Below are 18,714 nucleotides of genomic sequence, written 5' to 3'. Positions count from 1 at the left end.
TAGCACCCTTTTTCCAATCAATTTGATACACCAATACAAACAAATTTATCATCCTGCCGAGAAAATCATTCCACGAACTGTGATGCCGAGGCCATATTGGTTTGTAAGGCTGTTTTTCCATTTTGTTGATATAGTTCGCATCACTCTATGGTTCCACTATTCGAAGAAGAAAACCAACGAAGGAAATGCCTCGTCTAGAACTCCCAATAAACTTGGTAGATAGTCAGCAGTGCGCGAATTCTTGAAAAGCGAATATAATTAGGACAAGCATCATGCAACTCTATCGCGACTGAACCCGAACCGAAAGGCAATCAATACAGCCAAGGGTAAAAAGAAGAGCGCCATTAATCGTAACAAATACCCAATTAACACTATTCATTATCGTTTTGCAAAAGGATGAAACTCTCCGGGTAGTTCCGAGGGCAACTGCCCACCCTCCATCTCATGCAATGGCGTACTCGCGAGCTGATGACTCTGTGCCTGATGGTTCCGGGCAGGCGACACAGGTAAGACCCCGGTTTCGGAATCAGAGTGCACATATGTAGCAGAAGACGGCACAATGCTTGAGTTTCTGGTGGTTGCTAGTTCCGCGGCGCGCCCACGATTGCGGAAAAGAGCTCCACCAAATCTTGCGGGTTTGCCATCGGATGGGGCTTCAACAAGAACGGGTGACATATCTTGTTCTTTGGTGGTGTGTTGATTTTTACGTCTGCGGAAGAGGAAGATAGCCAGTATGATAATTAGGGCTGCACCGACCACAGAACCAATCACCGCGCCGGCTATCGCGCCGCCGCTTATATGGCCGCTCTTCTGTTTGGCGGATGTCGCACTAGATGTTGTTGTATTGCTGCTGCTGCTCCCGGGCTGATTGAAGAAAGTTGCGATCTGGTTGGTGCTGAATCCAGCCGAAGGCGTGGAGTTGGCGCCTCCCGTTGAGCTTGGAAAATGTTAGAATATCGTTTCATCACAATGGCGATATAAGACAGAAGAAGTGATGAAAGCTCACCTGCCGCCAATCACACTATAAATCTGTGATGGAACCTGATAATTGCCCGCATATGCGTTGTACACACTACCCCATTCAAAGGTGCTCATGTCCATGATAGCAAGACCTTTTAGCTCCCAATCACATCCGGTGACCAAGTCCCAAGATGCATCTCCGCCTACTGTTACCATCTGTTTCTGGCCAACAACATGGCATGTATGTCCGTAGCGAGGGGATTTACCCTCGGCCACTTTCATCCATGTGAAAGAGGGAATAGATAGAACATAGATCTGGTCATAGAGGTCGTTGGCTCCCCTGCCACCATAAAGATAGATATTGTGGCTGGAGTTGTCTGGTGCCGAGGCTGCAACTATGCAGAAATCGGTTCTTGGATCCGGGATCTCTCCAGTAGCTGTCTGGCTATACCATGTGCCGTCGGACTTGCCGTTTTTGGTGGATGCGATGTCAAGGAAATCGATTTTGCTAAAGCTGACCTGTGGGGGATACGTCGTGTTAGATAAGTCAACAATATAATCAGTGTTTGAGATCACCCACGTATGTCCCTTCATTCGACCCACTGCTGTCACTTGTCGGTTTTGTAACTCCACCCATAGAAACCAAAGCTCCCTTGGTGCCGACATTGGGGAGGTAGACAAGGCCGCTTTTGGCACGGGGCGTGTTTTCCAGCGATGAAGTGGACAAATTCTTGACTTGCTGAGTGGTGGTGTCGATGACAATAAGGCCATCTAAATATCTCATGAGGTTATATTCATGCTCAAGTCCACTCGATGTTCCATTGTCTATAAACCCGTTCATATAGAACGCTAGACCCTGATCTGTTGCGTCCGCATACGCTCCTCCGGCCGGCCGATAAGGAGCACTGACTGACAGGTCGTACTGCCCCCAAGATTTGTCCAATGTCCCGTATGACCACAATGCATACTGCGAAGAGTCTGGCCATTGGAAGCCTGGGAAACTCGTGTTTACGTACGATGTAGTGCCGCCATACAAGTAGACATTGGGGTCATCTTCTGAGCCGGCGTATAAAGCACCACGAACTAAAGTTGGTGGCAGGGTGCCGGTATTCGGGTTTTCCGTCTTATTCTTAGCAATCATCGATATGTTTGTCTTCCAGTTCCACGACGAGGTCATATCAACTGTGATCAGGTACTCATCTAGGGATCCGTCAATCAGAGAGGTTCCGGAATGCTAGATGCGTTCGACAAGCACATACTGTAACCCAGGACTTGATCACCTTTTGGCGATCCATTGTTATTCTCCCCAACAAATACCTCAAAGCCACCGTCAATATAGAGAGTGCCGTTTTTAATCACCGCTGTGATTGTCAGTCTCCATTGAGGTCGATGGTTTCGAGATGCAAGGAAAATGCTCACACTGATGGCTCAGTCTCTTGCAAAAGTTGTTAATCGGGTCAATATCGGAGGAATTTGCAGATCCAAATACCCCCAGACTGAGGGACAGTGAAGTTGCAACTACTGATTTAAGCATTGTTGCATGCTGTTGCAAAATGGAACCTGTCGGGATCACCACACGCAAGAGGAAAGATGTGAATTATTTGAGAGAATTTAGGACAGGGTCGGTAGATAATAAGCAAGTATTAAAGGATTTTCCGAGACACCAGATCATAACCACCACCATGACCAGTGGCTGCTCTAGCAAGCTGTGCATGGTACTATCATTTCTCGCTCGCTTTCTCCTGCATAGGGTTAGCGTGGTATCCACTTTCCCGCACCCTGTGCGGCCTTGCCATGGAACCTTGATAGTTTATTTTATGTCAATGCGACGGCATTGTGCTGTTTGTTTAAAAAAAGACAGCAAGGGGTATTTGGATATAAAGTTGTGTCAACTGTTTCATTCTGCTAACAATGTCGTATATCCTTTGATGTTAAACGCACTCCAATAAGTGCTGACTGCATTTTGATCTGCGTTAGCCCCATTCCCATGATTGGCTGATTGTTGAGTTTGATAAACACTGGAGACCATATCCCTGATGAGGGAGTAAGCATGTCGATCGACTCATATTATTCTCTTTTTTGGATGGGGGCCATTTTTCACGAGTCAGTTCGGTTCCTGGTCAGCGACCGGGTCTGCACAAATATTTTGGCAATGATCAACGACGGAAATTGGATTTCAGCGCGAGGGCGAGGTTCTTCAGTGTTGTGGACCCTGTCCAGTTTGCAGCCTCCATTTCTGTTTGACGGCCGGTAGGTATATTGTGCTGGATCAGTCTGTGTTAACATATGAAGAAATCGGTTGCCAGAAGACCCACATACTTAATATCAACGATGTCCTTTAGGTACAGTCTTCAGGGTGCAAGCGTTATAGCTCCCACCATGGTGCCTATTGCCACAGCCTTTGAGGACCAAGAGATTCTGATTTTGAGGTCGCCGCTTCCAGTACGGAGTTTTGTTTTTCTAGGTAGATCAACACTAGCAAATACCTCTCCGGCAAGCAAACAAGTGTTACTCGCGATATCCTCATGCTAGAGGCATCGGGCCTCAAGAGGCGGCACACATTTGTAAACAAGACTTCTAGTGTCACTCCAGGCTGTTGGCATTCAATGGAATTACACCCAAAACTCCCATCTCTCTTCATTGCTTTTCTATTTTGGATCTCCCTTCTTAGTTCTCTAGCGATATAGCCATCGCAACGAGCGCTGCCTGAGGACATGATCGCATAGCCTTCAGTCTGAGCACACGCAGACAAGATCCCACATGAGCCAGCTTAGCTACTATGAGCTTCAAATATGGTTCATGATCCTCCAGTCAGAACCGGAATTGGGCCAAAGGTCTTCCCCATGGTGGTACCACGGCCAAATACTGGGTACGTTCCCGGATACCAGCATTCATTTGAAGTCGAATGGTTATAAAAGTGCATCTGTGCATTATAATTCTCATATGGAGGCAATTATCTTGCTTTGAGGGCTCATCGGGATGAAGATCTCAGGAGTGAATGACTGCTACTGTCACTGCTTCTCCTAATGTGTACAAAAGCTTTTAGCACCAGCTAGCTCCTGCCCAAAGTAACCGTTCTCTCCAATCTTCAAGAGAATATTTGTAATATAAAGAGGCAAAAGGAACTTGTTGGTCACTGGATAAAAGTCGAAAGTTGATGTAGTCCATGTTCACCGCTTTTGGCAGATTATCATCATCTTTCTCCAGTTGCCGTAGCTTGTACACTCCTCCATTTTCTCTTGATTAAATCTACAAGACCTTGAAAATGGCGAATGATCCTACTGCGGCGGCAATTCAGGACAATGATGAGGAAGCTTATAATTCTGCCGAAGATGAAGATTTCGAGCTAGACGCGGCACCAGACGACTCCGATTTATCCTCCGATGCCGACGAGGCCGCAGAACCCGCAAAGAAGAAGCGAAAGACAACGACTCAATCACACAAACAAGAAGACAATGATCTTGACTCTGGAGATGAAGCCACAATCCGAAAAGCGAGGGAGAAGAAGGAGAAGAAGCGCAAAGGAAAGAAGTCCAAAGGCAAACGCGCGCGCGATAGCGATGACGATGAGGACATTGACATGGATGACGACGATGAGGGAGGAGCCGGAGGATTCGTGCGAACACGCGCAATGAAACAGCACATGTAAGCTCGTTCTTCTACTACTGACTTGTAACCGGGTGTTAATGCGTGCGCGTTCCTTGACAGACGAGAAGAACAAGCAGAGCGCAAACCGTTAGCCAAAATCGATGGCGCGACCGTGGATGTAGATGCCCTATGGGAGCAGATGAACTCCCCTCAATTCCAATACGGCCACAAACCACAAGCCCCCAAGGCTAAGATCGCCCCCGAACCCGAGACTATCGCACAGGCGAAAGCGCAAGACAAACCCGCCATAGACACGATGAATAAACCGGCCAATGCGCACGAGGATCAAATGATCAAGATCAAGCGCACATATAAATTCGCAGGAGAGTGGATAACCGAGGAGAAGGTGGTGCCCAAACACTCGGCGGAGGCTAAAGCGTTTTTATCAAGTGGAGAGAATGTCGAATACACCGATGAGGATGTTGCGGCCGCAAGTGCCACTCTTAATATTCGTCGGCCCCTTCGCAAGATCTCGCGATTCGACCCAAATCCGACTGGCACAATCAAGAAAAGCTGGGAGAAGCAGATGGTTTCCGAGGACAAAGATGCACAAGGACCCAAGATCAACACTGTGGAAAAATCACGGCTCGACTGGGCTTCGTACGTCGATAAAGCCGGTATCAAGGACGAACTTGTCACGCACAGCAAAGCCAAGGAGGGTTACATGGGTCGTATGGACTTCTTGGGTCGCATGGAAGACAAGAGGGAGGACGAAAGGCGGGCTGCACGACTCAAGGGCATGTGAATTCAGCCCTGTGCTATTTACCCATGTCTCTACTTCTACTTCTGTCATCAGATGCACCTCTATTGCCGCGTGCTGAAGAACAGATATTTGCCATGGGCTGATTGCAGGAATGCCAGCGAGCTTTGCGCCAAATCCTCAGTTCCCTGTCTCGATGGGAAACTCTACTTGGAGGAACAACCCGCTCAGTTCTCATCAAAATCAAGAACTACTCGGCTTCAAGTCCTACAACTTCAGCAATCCAGCTTGCGCCGTTGTCCATGGATACTACAAAGCAATAATAACGACTGAAGAGCGCTCATCAGCGATGGCGATTAGTCCCAATCCTACCAGTCTCCCACAAGCAGGTGGACTGCCGCCCTACTGAATTACTCATTGATGAAGCTTCAGTGCTAGTGAATGCGGCAATAATATCGATTGTGCATTAACCATCTCTGTCATACCTACATGTACTATAGCAACAAACTTAAATTTATTTAGCGATACATTCAGTGCGCACTCCAACAACGAATTTCCAGCCACTATAACCAGATTCATCAACCTCGGCCGTTTACTTGGGCACATACTTGATACCAGTGCTAGGGCAGCTAGAGGTAGTAACTAACGGAACAAATCAGTCAGCAAAGTACCAATTATGCAGCCGAGATCAACTTACGCGTCTTGACAGCCTTGTAAGTTCCGTCAATAGCATTGCCCTGAACATTATAGAAATACCAAACTTGGTTCAACTTGCCACTCGAGCAACCAAGGTAAACCGACGCGCCATGCAGCTTGGTAAGGGCAGCCTGGATCGCACTCAGGGTATACGTCTTGGAGGTGCTCGGGGTGATGCCAGCAGCGGCGAGGGCCTGTCAAAAAGAACCAAACGTCAGAATGACCCCAATCTAACACCAGAACACGTATCTCGTACCTTGTAAGTATCCAAACCCTTAAACAAATCAACAACCTTCTCAAAGAAATCTCCAACCTCCTCCTGGGCAGTATACCCCTCGTAGCAGTCGGGATCAATGGTATTAATGCAAGTACCATGCTTGCCCCACTCATGCGCCCAGAAGGACTCGTTGTCCCCGTCGATATCAACCCAGTACTCATCCATGTAGGTGAGGAGGTCGTCGCGGCCCTGCGACTGCAGGATATCCGTGATATTGGTGTAAGCGCGGGTCGAGTCACAGCTTGCCTCGTAGGTGCCGTCGCAGTTGTCGGGCCTGGGTTTGTCAATATGGATATTCATGAATATGGTGCATGGCCTCTCCCTTGTGTGACTTACCACAGACCGTGGACGGTCCACGAGGTTGAGGGGCCTGTTGATGGGCTAGTATCCCAGAATTGGGTCTGCAAAAGGGCACCGCCTGGATAGTTGAAGCAGCATGTTGGGGTTGTTGAGGAGCTTGCGCAGCTGTAACCTGTGTTGCTGGAACAGGTCTCGAGGCTGGCGGTCGTACCTGCGATGATGTTCATCGCTGCTAGGGCAAGCATGCCCTTTGATTGGAACATTTTGATCGTGAAGTATGTGAAGTATTTAGGTGGAGATTGAAGAAATTGAAGAGTAATGGAAGGATCATCCAGTGTTTATATAGTTCAGTTCCAAGGTTCTTCTTCAAAAGTATACATACAGAAGTAAATTCATCAGGTACCACATGCACCGATAACAAGCAGTTGATTTGCTATCTGCGGATCGGATATCTCCGTTATTCATTGCAAGGAACATTGTTTACAGTGTTGCAACTAAGTGGAGATAGTCGCGACGATCTCCGACCGGGGCAGCGCCAAGTGGTTTCAATTTCCCCCAATCAACATGCAGAAATGCACAACGCAGTCGACGCTAAGCGAGAGGCCGACGGTTTTCGTCTGAAGAGTGAGGAGAAACGTGGCAGTTGCTGAGGTTGCACCGGCTCTCCTACGGATCTCCGTCAATTCAGCAGATGACCGATCGCCCAGTCCTGACAAACCAAAATGCTTAATATGAATCTAGCAGGTTGACTCTTGTTTCATCTTGAAAGCAGCCTTGCTTCGCTTTGGATAACTTTGAAGAGGAATTTGAATAGACTCGCGATGACTTGGACATGCCCGACAGGGGTTCTTTCCTGCATCGCTAATGTTGATTCTCCACACCGAGAACCCCGTGGAGAATTGCTTGGTCGTGAACAATTGGAATCCAATACATGGTCTAGGATAATAACGCCTCCTGCTCCTCATTATTTCCACGCAAAGGCTCTAGCTTTATATTCCAAACGACCGCAACAGCAATAACGAAAAAGAGTGCAGCCAGTAGGAAAGGCAGTCCTAGCCAAGCATTGCCAAGATGCATACCCAGCCGAAAGAGATTGGCGAATAATGGACCTGAGATGAGTACTCCTAGCCCTTGGACAATGGCAATTGCCGAATACAGAGTACCGACATGGTCGGGGAGTACGAGCGAAGTCGCCAGACTGCGCATAGTAACCGCGAATGCTGTGCCGATGGATAGAATGACCTGGCCGGCGATCAAGATGGCGGGAGTTGGGGCGATGGAGACGGCAATGAATCCGATAACCGAAAGGATACCGCTGCCTTTGCTCATTACGTGGTCGCTTCGTTTGCCGTGTATGTTGAAGTATTTGGCGGCTATGAAGGATACCGATGGCATGAGTACTAGGTAGGTTACTAGGGAGAATATCCCGCGCAGGGATATGAGGAGACTGGACTATTCCTTGTGTTAGTTGAGTGGCTTGATAGATCGGACGTGGTACATACGCGACTAATGCTCCAGTCGAATTTCGTCGATACGTATTGTAGGAGGATATTTGTACACTGTCGGCTCATTACAGTGACAAATAGTACCACGATCACCATGCAAATGTTCAAATCGGACCAGATGAACCGTGTTGAGCTGGCGAATTCATGAACTTGTCGGGTAAGCTCTTGGAGCATCGTTCTTTTGCCAGAGTGCAAGTTCTCGGGTTCGGTTTGTGGCTCTGCTTGGTTTACTTGCTTTGCCTTTGCATCTTCGAGGGTCTCGGGAAGGAATAAGGCCAGGAGGCTTCCTACAATCACGATCCCGATAGATAGAATATAAGGATACATTGGACCAAATGTCATCAAGTAAGCACTTAGCGGAGTCGCCAGGATCTCTGCTATTATGACGCAGGATTGGAGCCGGAACAGAATCGTCGACCTAGCGATGTGTCAAACTCCACTGCAAACGCATTCTCAAGTCAAGACATACCTTTCATCTTCAGAGAAGACATCGGCTACCATGACTAATGCAACGGAAGTCATGACCTGCTCGCCGCCCCCAATTGTCCTGAAAAGCGCTGATAGCCAGACCATCCGGAGAGGAATGACATTGGCCCACAGGCCTGGTAGGTCATCTTAGCTAGACAAAACACCAAAATATCAATGTCAGACTTACAAACGACCCTTACCCAGAGTTCACCAAGAACAATGCCCAAAATTCCAAGGCACAGGATAGGCTTGCGTCCGTAGCGATCCGAAAGAACACCATAAGGAAGCGCGAGCACAAGACCTGTGAAGCGTTAACGGCCATCAATCTTAATCTTAATTGCCAATCACAAAGTAGATACCAGGCAGAGCTTCAAGTGTCTCTTTGTATCCAATCACAAGAGCCAATTCTCCCTGCACGGCCTCAGATTTACAGGGGTTCAAGTCCGACGGGGAACCCGGTGCCAGCACATCGCCAGCGCGATGAAGAGTTGCTTTGTAGTTTCGACAGATGATATCCTGAAAAACTGCCAGCTGCGGCGCATTTGACATGTAAAATCCGAAGTCGGATGATAGAATGAATATGCCGCACACTATGAAGATCAATAGTTTCTTTGATTTCAGTCGATCGGTCGCGTGCGCCAGTAGCGGCTCTGTTTCGGCGCTCGAATGCATTTCATTCGTTGTCATATCTGGGTGAGGTGTATGTAGCTTTAAAAATACATATGTTGAAACTGGATTGATGTACAAGTATCTGGAAGAGCCCCTTAAGGGTCAAGAGTGCCCCTGGGGAAGGAATGGGATGCGAACAAGTGAAAACTAGGCGGCACCATTAATTACAGGGCTCACCTATATATAAGTAGGTAGTATTGCTTATCGAAAGCCGTTGAGACGCGATCTGCAAGTCGATTGGCTTGAATTTGTCGTGTTGGCATCTCAATTCATTCCCAGCTTACTCACTTCCATCGTCAACCCCCACTTCACCTTTCTTTGTTTGAGAACAATATCAACTTCCACACATTGTTCTTGGATATTAATGTCGGATATATTAGCTTTTCTCTCGAAGAAGAGTCGCTTCCGCCATCTCTTTTGTCTAAAATTGTGCATAAAAATGCCTCTTCTGAAGCGATCTCCTGAAGCGAGTCATGATCGGAGCTCGGAGCTCGGAGCTAACTAGTATTCCGATGATATCCTCTCGGCTCTCTCTCTCTCTCTCTCTGATACCAATTGTGCAATGCGAATGTTTTTTTGTCTCAGAATCCCATGTTGCCTTGGAGTACAAGAGCGTCCGAGACTCCCCGAATCAACTCACTCGTCTGCCACAATATCCACACGTGCAAGAGTACTTGCATCTTTGTGCAACATTTCAACCCTATCAGAATAACAACCGTCAGACGCAGAACAACGTGGCATAATAACCGAATATCACCGATACCGCCGCCCGATCTCGTCTCATCAGGCGCAGTTTGAACATCTTCCCAGCTAAATCAACTCCATTTTAGGTCTCCACCATAGCCCAGGACCAAACGCTCTAGTCAGTGGAATGCTCAACGCCACTCGAGGGCCCAAGACAAACGCTCCAGAGAGGAAAGATACCCGACCTCGACTCAAAGCCTTGATAATGAATACAGCAAACCGATAGCAGCCGCGTATAACTTGCATAACCCTGCACGTTCCCGGGTCTTTTCACAGCTTGAACCTGCATGCGCCCGACGCTTTGCCTTGGGATGTCAAACGCAACCGCCTGATCCGGGATCCATCCAGCCACAATCAAAATATGGAGATCCGCACATCCGCCGGGGGTTTTTTTCGGAGGATTAAGTGAGTGTGGGATTTTCTTTGCTTTTTTCTTCTTCTGCGGCTTTCCGTTGCATGAGCGCATGTCGGGTGGCGTCCACGTCTTGGGTGCGACGCGTTCGGTGGCATTGCAGATGTTGTCGGAGATGACATTGGCATCTGTCCTGGTGGCTAGTGGTTCTGGTATGTTTGGACTAGGACTAAAAGTTTGAATGAACTCAGGGGTTGGTGTTACCAGTTCGTGTTGGTTGGTTTACTTCTAAGACGGCGTCAGGCACATGTGCTTACTTAGATTGCTTCCTGGCAAGGCTAATCATTGAACGAGGGCTTGAGAGACGAACATTGCTTGTGGCATTTGACGGACAGACTTGTTCGCTCGGATCAACCGCTAAATTATCTATATCTTGATACTCTGATACACAACTTCGGTTTATATACACATGCCATATAACGAGACGGCCCCGTCAAGCTGCGCTTGCTGGGCAGTGGTATCCACCTGCCGACAAGGAAGTGGATGCTCGGTGCTGACTACTTCTAGTTGAGACCTGTCAGAAGTGTGCTGGACTTCGTCAGTTGTGCATGGCTCAGATGTTTGAATTCTGCCCTGCCGTCGGTTTCCCTCGTGGGTGGAGCGCTGACCAGCTGTATCTGTCTCGCAGATTGCGATGTGGGCTTACTTATTTCAGAATGCGTTGGTGTGCTTTATGGTATCAACTTCTGGACAGGACAAACAGACAGGAAATATGGCCAGACATAATGCATTCGCGCTGCATGTCATCATGTTCATAGTCGGTTGAGGCAGGGTTGATGCCTCGGCCTCATCACTTTTGCTCTTCGGACAGTTGACATCTTCCCTACAATAGACGTATGATTAAAACATACCAGTACTGCTCAGATCTCATAAGACGGGCCCGTTGTTGTGATGGGTTACGTCAGGGAAAATTGATGCCCATCCGATCCTGAATAGTTAGGACCTCAAACCTGTCGATGATGAGTGGGGCTTACTTTGTATCAAACATTTACCCACAGCGTAGTCGATAAGAATCGCTCTTTTATTGCGTATCTTTAGGTCTTTGTGCCAGTCTTGGTTAACTACAACATAGCTAGCGTTCATTCCTATAGGAGACTTATGGTAGTTACTACTGTTTATCTGCTCGTTGTTGTATCAAATTTTAGAGAATATCTTCATTATTCTTTTTATAAATCTTTGTGTTCAATGATTAAATTCTTTATTCAAGTCTTGTGGTATCTGAATGTTTAGGGTTGTTGAATAAAAAGTGGTGATCACTGCGTCATGCGAACATCCAACTACAAGAAAATATATTTCCCCTAGTCCTGAAATTATACTTGCAAATGCTAGCGCATGTACTTCCGAGCTGCTTAGCAATATCCTTCGGGCTAAGTACGTTTGTTAGAAGAATTTGAGCCCAGGTTTCGTCTTGTTTACTCCCGAGCATGCTCATATATATTTGGCTGTCAACCGACAAAGTGCACACCAATATCAGCAAAGCACGCCAAATTTACATTTTGATATCATAAAATCACACAAGGATTACATCTAAATGTCTATTTAATCTTCCAATCAGTTTACCAGTTGATTTGCTGTGTGTTTATGGCTTAATTGGGTGTTCACCATAGCAACACCGCACTATGTACACACCCAGACAACAACATTAAACCCAAAGGCCTGAGTCATGCAATTGACATTGCTGCAGAGTCACATCACGTCTACGAATATGCACCGATCCCATTGAATTTGGTAGATGTTCGATAGCGTATTCCTAAGTAAAGTTTCACGCTAGATCCTTCTCAACTCTACATTCTGCCCAGAAACCCACACGCCCCAAGCTTACGACTACAACAAATCCTATCAACTGAAGGAGCCTGTGCTCAGAGCTGCACAAAGTATAATCACAACGGGCAGCAAATAACTCGCGGATGACAGATAGCAGATTTCATGATTCGCGTCGCAGGAGTTTATCCCCGGGACACGCAGGTTCAATGTCTCTTCCTAGATGAACCAACCAACGCGACACCATGATTGCAACGTACTGTAAGAATACTCGACACGACCCATGAGCTTACGCAAAGCGGCGGCCCTGCGGTCATATGTAGGAACTGAAACCAACACCAAATAACAGCATGTAGGTCTCCCGAGTAGGACAGAAAAGCACCAGGTAGGCGCAAGGGCCCCAATAATATGAGATCATCAAGATTCCCATCAGTGATTGACCTCAATTATCCAATCACGCTGATCCCATTCCCCCACTTCATAGGATAGACATGGTTCGTGCGTGTTGAACTCCACCTGCAAATCAACCGTGTCTGACATTCTCCAGAAAATTGGATACCTAATGTTGATCCAATCCGTCTTGGGGAATCGATATCTGGGCTTGGCCTATGCTTAGGTAGCTGGGTCATGGCCCGAGGGCCACTAGCATGTTTACCTAATATTTATTTTGCTTTGCATAGTCTCTCGATTCAAAATTGGAATTAAATGGTCAATGTGGTTGCGTTGGTATGTGATACAGGCATCATTATTGCAACGCTGCATCTCTGGAACAACTGTAAGGTTTGATTATGATCGTGGATCATGAAAATCAAGTAATTTGACATTGTGTCTAGAGCTAGACGCGAATTACATAGAACGCGAATCACTGGTATTGTACAGAATCAGAATATCGTGAAGTATGTATTCTCCTTCTTCGCGACTCACATCACGCTCCTGTAGCCAGGTATACAGTTCCACAGGGCCACACGAGGATCAATTCTGGGGAACCCCTGAAGGGAAAATACAGGCTGAATAGAAGATCTCACAGGGCTCCCCCCTTAGGGCGTTAATTGCACATAACTAAAGTTTTCGCCACCAAGTTGGTTCCTGGAAGCCGGGAACAATCAATGCAAGGCTATGCAATGCAAGTCAACTTGGAATAAGAATTAATATTATGAACCAAGCAAATAAAAGCAAATATTCAAGCTAAAATACCATTGTCTCGAAGCTAGAGAAGAACCAACCGTTGTGTGAAGAAAAAAAAGAAAAAGAAGGCCAAGCAAGGGGGTAGAAACTGGGGGATCCAAGTTGCTCAGGTACCAGCACACCAAGGGGACACCGAGAAGAGACCAAAGAGCCAGGTACCTTTTGGGCGTGGTGCATTGGACGCAAAGTACTTTCCGAAATGCACACTATTGATCGATTTTGCAGCCTCGATCTCTGAGGCTTAACTCCTATAGGCTGATCAGCACCATCCCTGCATCTTCAGCCCAGATACCTAAGCTTCCTCACAAATCATGGTCTGTAGCTTGCCAATTCCATAACGCTTATCCACCCTACCACTTTATTCCTCTTATCGGATTTCTCCGTCTAGACGAGCCGGTCGGCTACCCGATTCAGGATCAACATCAGCTTTCGATCGCGATATCCGATCACTAGGAACCTTAGAAATTTTATCCTGAGACCATCAATCTCTGTGCTTATCTCGGGCCCGAACATAGTACTCAAGCGCTTTGTCCTCAAGAACTGATAACCTTTATTAAGAAAATGTATCAAACCTAAATGGAAGTATTGGAAGAGCCACCAAATCACAATCGATAAGCGACGAAATCCAAGCAACAGGCGTCGAATCCCGTGAAATGAACATTCGCGGTCACGTCAGTGGCTCTCGAAAACGCACCTGCAGCTCCAATCCAATAAACATGAGAACATGGGCTTGGCTGCAGGCTCGGGGGGGAAAAGTAAGTACATACCGAGGAATGTTACTATCAGTGCGCACCAGGCGGTATGGCCGGCCATTGGTATTTTTTATTTTTTTACACAGGAAGGTATGCTATTATGCTATGATGGTGGACAATCTAGTGGTATTGTTGCATGGGGGACCACTCTAGAAGCACTCCGCAAAAAAGCAAAGTGGAGGGGAACACCACCATGGCGTTCGGTGGTTGCCTATCTTGATGATGATTCGATTATCTGCACTAGCTATCTGAGCTGATTAGACTGCATAGCTAATTCTGAACTCAGTTGCGGACCTCTTCGGCCTTCGAGGTCGGACCGTGATCTCAGAATGTTGCTCAGTTGATAGCTCCATTTGAGCGCCCCGGGTACCTGGTACCTGAAAGTGGGATGGTCGTGCTAATGCAACCATACTCATGACTCTAGATAAGGTTTGCTAACTCGGGGTTTGAGTTGGACTGATCTGTCAAGTATTGTCTTTCTTTTGTTGGGGATGCCAATAGGTGGGGTATTTGGTCTAGCCTGAAATTGTCTATTCTTGGTATCTATACACAATGCACAGGATCCGATACTACCTCAAGAAGGCGAAGATAGGATACGCGTTTCAGTCGCCACATCTGTTACTCGCCTGAAACTAAGTAATGCGATCAACAGATGATCAAACATTTCCGAGAGCCTAATGAGGCACCGTGGTCTAGGAGATGTATGGGGCTCAGCAAAATCACAAGATTGAAGGACTTCAAGGCAAAGGTCACACAACGTAGTGATATTTGGTGGCGAGCCGGATTTGTAGATCCTCTGCACAGACAAGGGAGGCATGTACGAAATGGTGCATGCCGGATGATCACTTCTAACAAGCCACAGCTCCATCCACGACGCCACTAGCTGGTGAGAGTGGCACGGCCAAAATCATGATCTCTGATTTGGAAGGTAATGGTATGGCAGAATGCAACAAAAACCTGGTTTGCGAAAACACTATCGAACTTTCCGATGCGGTCGATCACGGGAATTACATGCAGCAGATGGACTTAGCAGAGTCTGAGCTTCTGAGATCAGAGACATTGATATTCGATGGCCTGATTTGATATCGATCGCAATCCCAATCGCAATCCCAATCGCAGGTGTAGCCAGTTAATATTGGTCTCTAGTCTCTACGAGTACATACAATATAGACAGGCTTAGGCCTAGCTTTGCAGGTTCGTGGTCCATAGGAGCCACATACGTATATGGAGGGCATCCCTTCAGACGCAGGGGCCTTTCTTAAGGACTGAGGAGGGCTTTTTCAACATTCGGGATTCGCCCTTGCTGTACTCTGGTCTGTGCTTAGAGAAAGCAAGCGAGAGGCTCAGATACAGAAGTCAGGAAGATTCGGGTAACTGATGAGACCCTTCAATAAAGCGTAGTGACTATCTACATCACCAGAGGAGCAAATTTAATCGGACTAGAATTTCCCGGGTAAGGTGGTAGGTGGAAGTTGATGAAGTAATGGTGTAGTATAGAATGTGAGCAATGAGTGGAAAGATCAAACGCCGGGCGGGGTCTTGGCGAAATCTCCGTTTTCCTAGTGTCCGGGTTTCTGGAACGAATCAAACTGCAATAATGAAAAATTCTAGAGAGTGATACATCTTTTCACTAGCTAACGGTGAAGAAGCATGTCAAACCGGTTTTCTAGCTCATGGGATACGGTGAGATGCACGTATATCAATAGAAGCGTGGTAGGGGAATGGGGAGAGAAATAGTGTAGATGCAAGAAATCCAAGGGTTGAATAATCAGTTGAATAATGTGGGGGGCCCTTGCAAAGGGTCGATCTGACATGAGTAGAGAGATCGACAATAGTACGGCGGGGCCGACCCAAAGGCCGAACCATCAAAGCTCATATGAAAAAAGCAATTCTGGGGACTTTAGACTCGGGTGGTCCAACTGAAACCTAATCGTGATAAGAGAATTAGCTGGTTCTCATCTATTGACTTTCTCCAATGAGGAGTGACTCGGTCGGCAACAACTTGGAGCTGTCAGAAATCAAGCGCTACTTAGCCCTAGGGCCCAATTCAAACGCTCGTCTATCTAACCAACTAACGCTAGTTGGCCCTGTTTCATCATGACTCATGACCCACTTGACGGGCGATGCAAGTGCAATGTGATACACAGACGAACAGTCTAGCCATAGTTGTGATGGAATACCATATGAGCCTATCAACATATGAAGACATTGAGATAAGAATATAGTTCATTGAGTATTATAGTACCCATGATGATATTACAAAACAATTGGTAATAAACATCGCGATCCTGCAGCGGGGACAAACATTCGAGGCCGATCACTATTTGGGCGGGCCTTGAAACCAAGACTGGCCACGACATGGAACGAACATTCAGAGAAGAATGCGAAACTTTACTGATGAACAGTCGCCACGCAGGTCTAGAGCGAAACAATCATCATAATGCTCCAGCCATAGCCGAGTTCCTTCATTCGGGTCTCGACTGACGCGTGATGGATCAGACGCAGGTGTAGGTTAGACCGACACTATCCGAACCGTTGGGGCGGATTGGGGTCGACATATTTGTGAGACCCAGTGGGATGGATGTTAGTTGTTCCCGGGCGTTCTTCGATTCGTTTTCCTTTTTCTTTTTCTTACTCACATTCCAATGTGAAGTCCAATGACGAGGTGGATTTGTCGCTGCAGAAGGATAAGGGACTAGACTCGAAGAGCGAAATATAAGAATAGAATTTACATAATTCAATTATAGTATAATATGAAGGAAAGACACAATAAGACAATAGATGCGTAAGGCGATTTATGATCATCATCTTAGTTAAATAACGCGGAGAAATAGAGGAATGTTGGAATCTGAGATTGCTACTCTCCGGGAACCTATGCAGTGTCAACCGGGTTAGCACAGACCAGTTTGAGTCGAGGTGGAGAGTGATCAACGTCTGACCTGTCGCAAAAGTACATGCGATCGATCCAAGCCTCTACTGCACGTCCGAGCGAGGTCATATTTTCGAATCATTTTATTAAAAAAAGAAGTGGTACCTTCATTTTGGTTTCCCAATAGTAGAACTATATTTTCAGATATCAAAAAACACAAAAGTATTAATTCAACCCATAGTAAAATTATAATTCAAATCAATAATGATCTGAGACTTAGGAGTGGAGAACAAGATCAGGGTCTCAGGTTTGATCGACACGGCTAGGAAAGTCCGGGGACGCGATCTACCTGCATGTTCAAATAGACTCTGCTCACATTGCGCGGAAGTGAAGAGGTACAGCCTAGACATTCCAATGCAGTGGTATGATTTTCAAGATTGGATTGGCTCTACGGTGTGGTGGAGAGGGTTCGAGATGCATAAATAAAGATTAAAACAATTAAAACAATTTAAAACAATTGAGAAAAAAGAGCAAAAACAGAAAAAAGAGAGTGAGGTTAGAAATTAAAAATAAAAAATTAGTTACTAAATACTAAATGAGATCTCATAGGACCTCTACCGCTAATCATACAGAGTTAAATCTAAAACTAGTATTAAATCATGAATAATGCTGATATAGTATATCCATGAAAAATCCAAGAATTTCCCACGATTTAAAAAAAAGAATTAAAGATTTAATCAGCAACAAGAAAAAAAGAAATTATTCAAAAAAACAAAATCCAAAAAAAGAAAAGAAAAGAAAAAGAAAAAGGTGAGGGATGGCAATCAATGCGCCGATCCAAGTCACTTTCCTTCCATCTAGTACCGTAAGCCCTACCATTCAGCCCAAAAAGGTACCAGGAACAAGCTTCCCCCGTGGATCATTGCTTTTCAGCGCTTTTCATTGCTTCCTATAAACTCTTTAAGACATCCCTCCCCAACCCTCCATTTCCTAATCTACATCTCCTTACTGTGCCCTGTTCATATAATCTCCCCTCCCCCTGCCGTCTAATCTCAATCAATCTGAGACCAGCCCCTTCTACGCCAACCATCTATTTCGCGTTAAAGGGTTGCTGACACCAATATCGACCAATATCGCCTAACTTGTCTCTGGTGGTCCACCCCAGCCGATTCTTTTCGTCTCTATTTGGCAAGACGGGTCCATATTAACGCGAAACATCGCGGTTTAAACCCACAGCCCTCGAGGAACTCCAGCCGATCCCAGCCCAGATCCAGCCGTTGCATCCTTTGCCGCGGTAACGGAGGATCTCATAGTCTGCATTCCTAGCCTTGCTTTGTACCTGAGGCACGCGACGCGCCGCTAATCCAATCCTCATCTGAGCTTAGACCATGGCGTATAGCTGTAAGTTCTATCTCCACTCGGGATTCTATGCTCGACCAATTTGTTTATTTCTGCCCGTTTGTCCTCCATTCCCTTCAACTTTTTATTGTCACATTCTTTCCTTTCCCTCTACTCTGGGACCTAATACACATTCTCTTGTCTTCTTTCGCTTTCGCTCTCTCTATCTCCTTTCGTTATCCCTTTCCTTTTGACATCATTTCCTTCTCTTGATCTCTTGACCTCATCGACTCTCGCTATAACTTGTCAACTACTTGACTTCGCCTTCGTTCCAATATATACAACAATTTACTAAAAACAATTGCCCTGAGCAGGTGCTACTATCGACTCAGTCACATCGCGATCTTTAAAAACCGAGGACCTCGACGAT

At 46.4% G+C, this 18,714-nt stretch overlaps 5 protein-coding genes across 5 annotated transcripts; 1 reads left to right on the top strand and 4 right to left on the bottom strand.

Annotated features, from left to right (window-relative positions):
• Positions 1-378: 378 nt before the first annotated feature.
• N7529_004279 (putative cell wall anchored protein) lies at positions 379-2,494 on the bottom strand (the record flags this gene model as incomplete). The annotated part of the gene is made up of 5 exons (XM_057239806.1): positions 379-937; positions 1,007-1,479; positions 1,541-2,160; positions 2,220-2,321; positions 2,380-2,494. The coding sequence occupies 5 exons, from the start codon at positions 2,492-2,494 to the stop codon at positions 379-381; spliced, it is 1,869 nt and encodes a 622-aa protein (XP_057099101.1).
• Positions 2,495-4,225: 1,731 nt separating this feature from the next.
• Positions 4,226-5,353, top strand: swc5 (putative Swr1p complex component (Swc5); the record flags this gene model as incomplete). Its single annotated transcript, XM_057239805.1, has 2 exons — positions 4,226-4,605; positions 4,669-5,353. 2 exons carry the CDS (start codon positions 4,226-4,228, stop codon positions 5,351-5,353), a joined length of 1,065 nt encoding a protein of 354 aa, XP_057099100.1.
• A 547-nt stretch (positions 5,354-5,900) lies between these two features.
• On the bottom strand, positions 5,901-6,844 carry N7529_004277 (T2 family ribonuclease; the record flags this gene model as incomplete). Its single annotated transcript, XM_057239804.1, has 4 exons — positions 5,901-5,950; positions 6,006-6,198; positions 6,261-6,555; positions 6,618-6,844. The coding sequence occupies 4 exons, from the start codon at positions 6,842-6,844 to the stop codon at positions 5,901-5,903; spliced, it is 765 nt and encodes a 254-aa protein (XP_057099099.1).
• A 673-nt stretch (positions 6,845-7,517) lies between these two features.
• Positions 7,518-9,241, bottom strand: N7529_004276 (uncharacterized protein; the record flags this gene model as incomplete). The annotated part of the gene is made up of 5 exons (XM_057239803.1): positions 7,518-8,033; positions 8,084-8,504; positions 8,556-8,688; positions 8,742-8,855; positions 8,914-9,241. 5 exons carry the CDS (start codon positions 9,239-9,241, stop codon positions 7,518-7,520), a joined length of 1,512 nt encoding a protein of 503 aa, XP_057099098.1.
• An 841-nt stretch (positions 9,242-10,082) lies between these two features.
• N7529_004275 (uncharacterized protein) lies at positions 10,083-10,665 on the bottom strand (the record flags this gene model as incomplete). The annotated part of the gene is made up of 2 exons (XM_057239802.1): positions 10,083-10,512; positions 10,637-10,665. The coding sequence occupies 2 exons, from the start codon at positions 10,663-10,665 to the stop codon at positions 10,083-10,085; spliced, it is 459 nt and encodes a 152-aa protein (XP_057099097.1).
• Positions 10,666-18,714: the final 8,049 nt, after the last annotated feature.

This window comes from Penicillium soppii (assembly GCF_028829465.1).
Source record: "Penicillium soppii strain IBT 18220 chromosome Unknown utg000004l, whole genome shotgun sequence".
In the NCBI taxonomy this organism is placed as follows: Eukaryota; Fungi; Ascomycota; class Eurotiomycetes; order Eurotiales; family Aspergillaceae; genus Penicillium; species Penicillium soppii.
The sequence above is the reverse complement of the archived record's forward strand: the minus strand, read 5'-3'. Positions and strand labels throughout refer to the sequence as shown.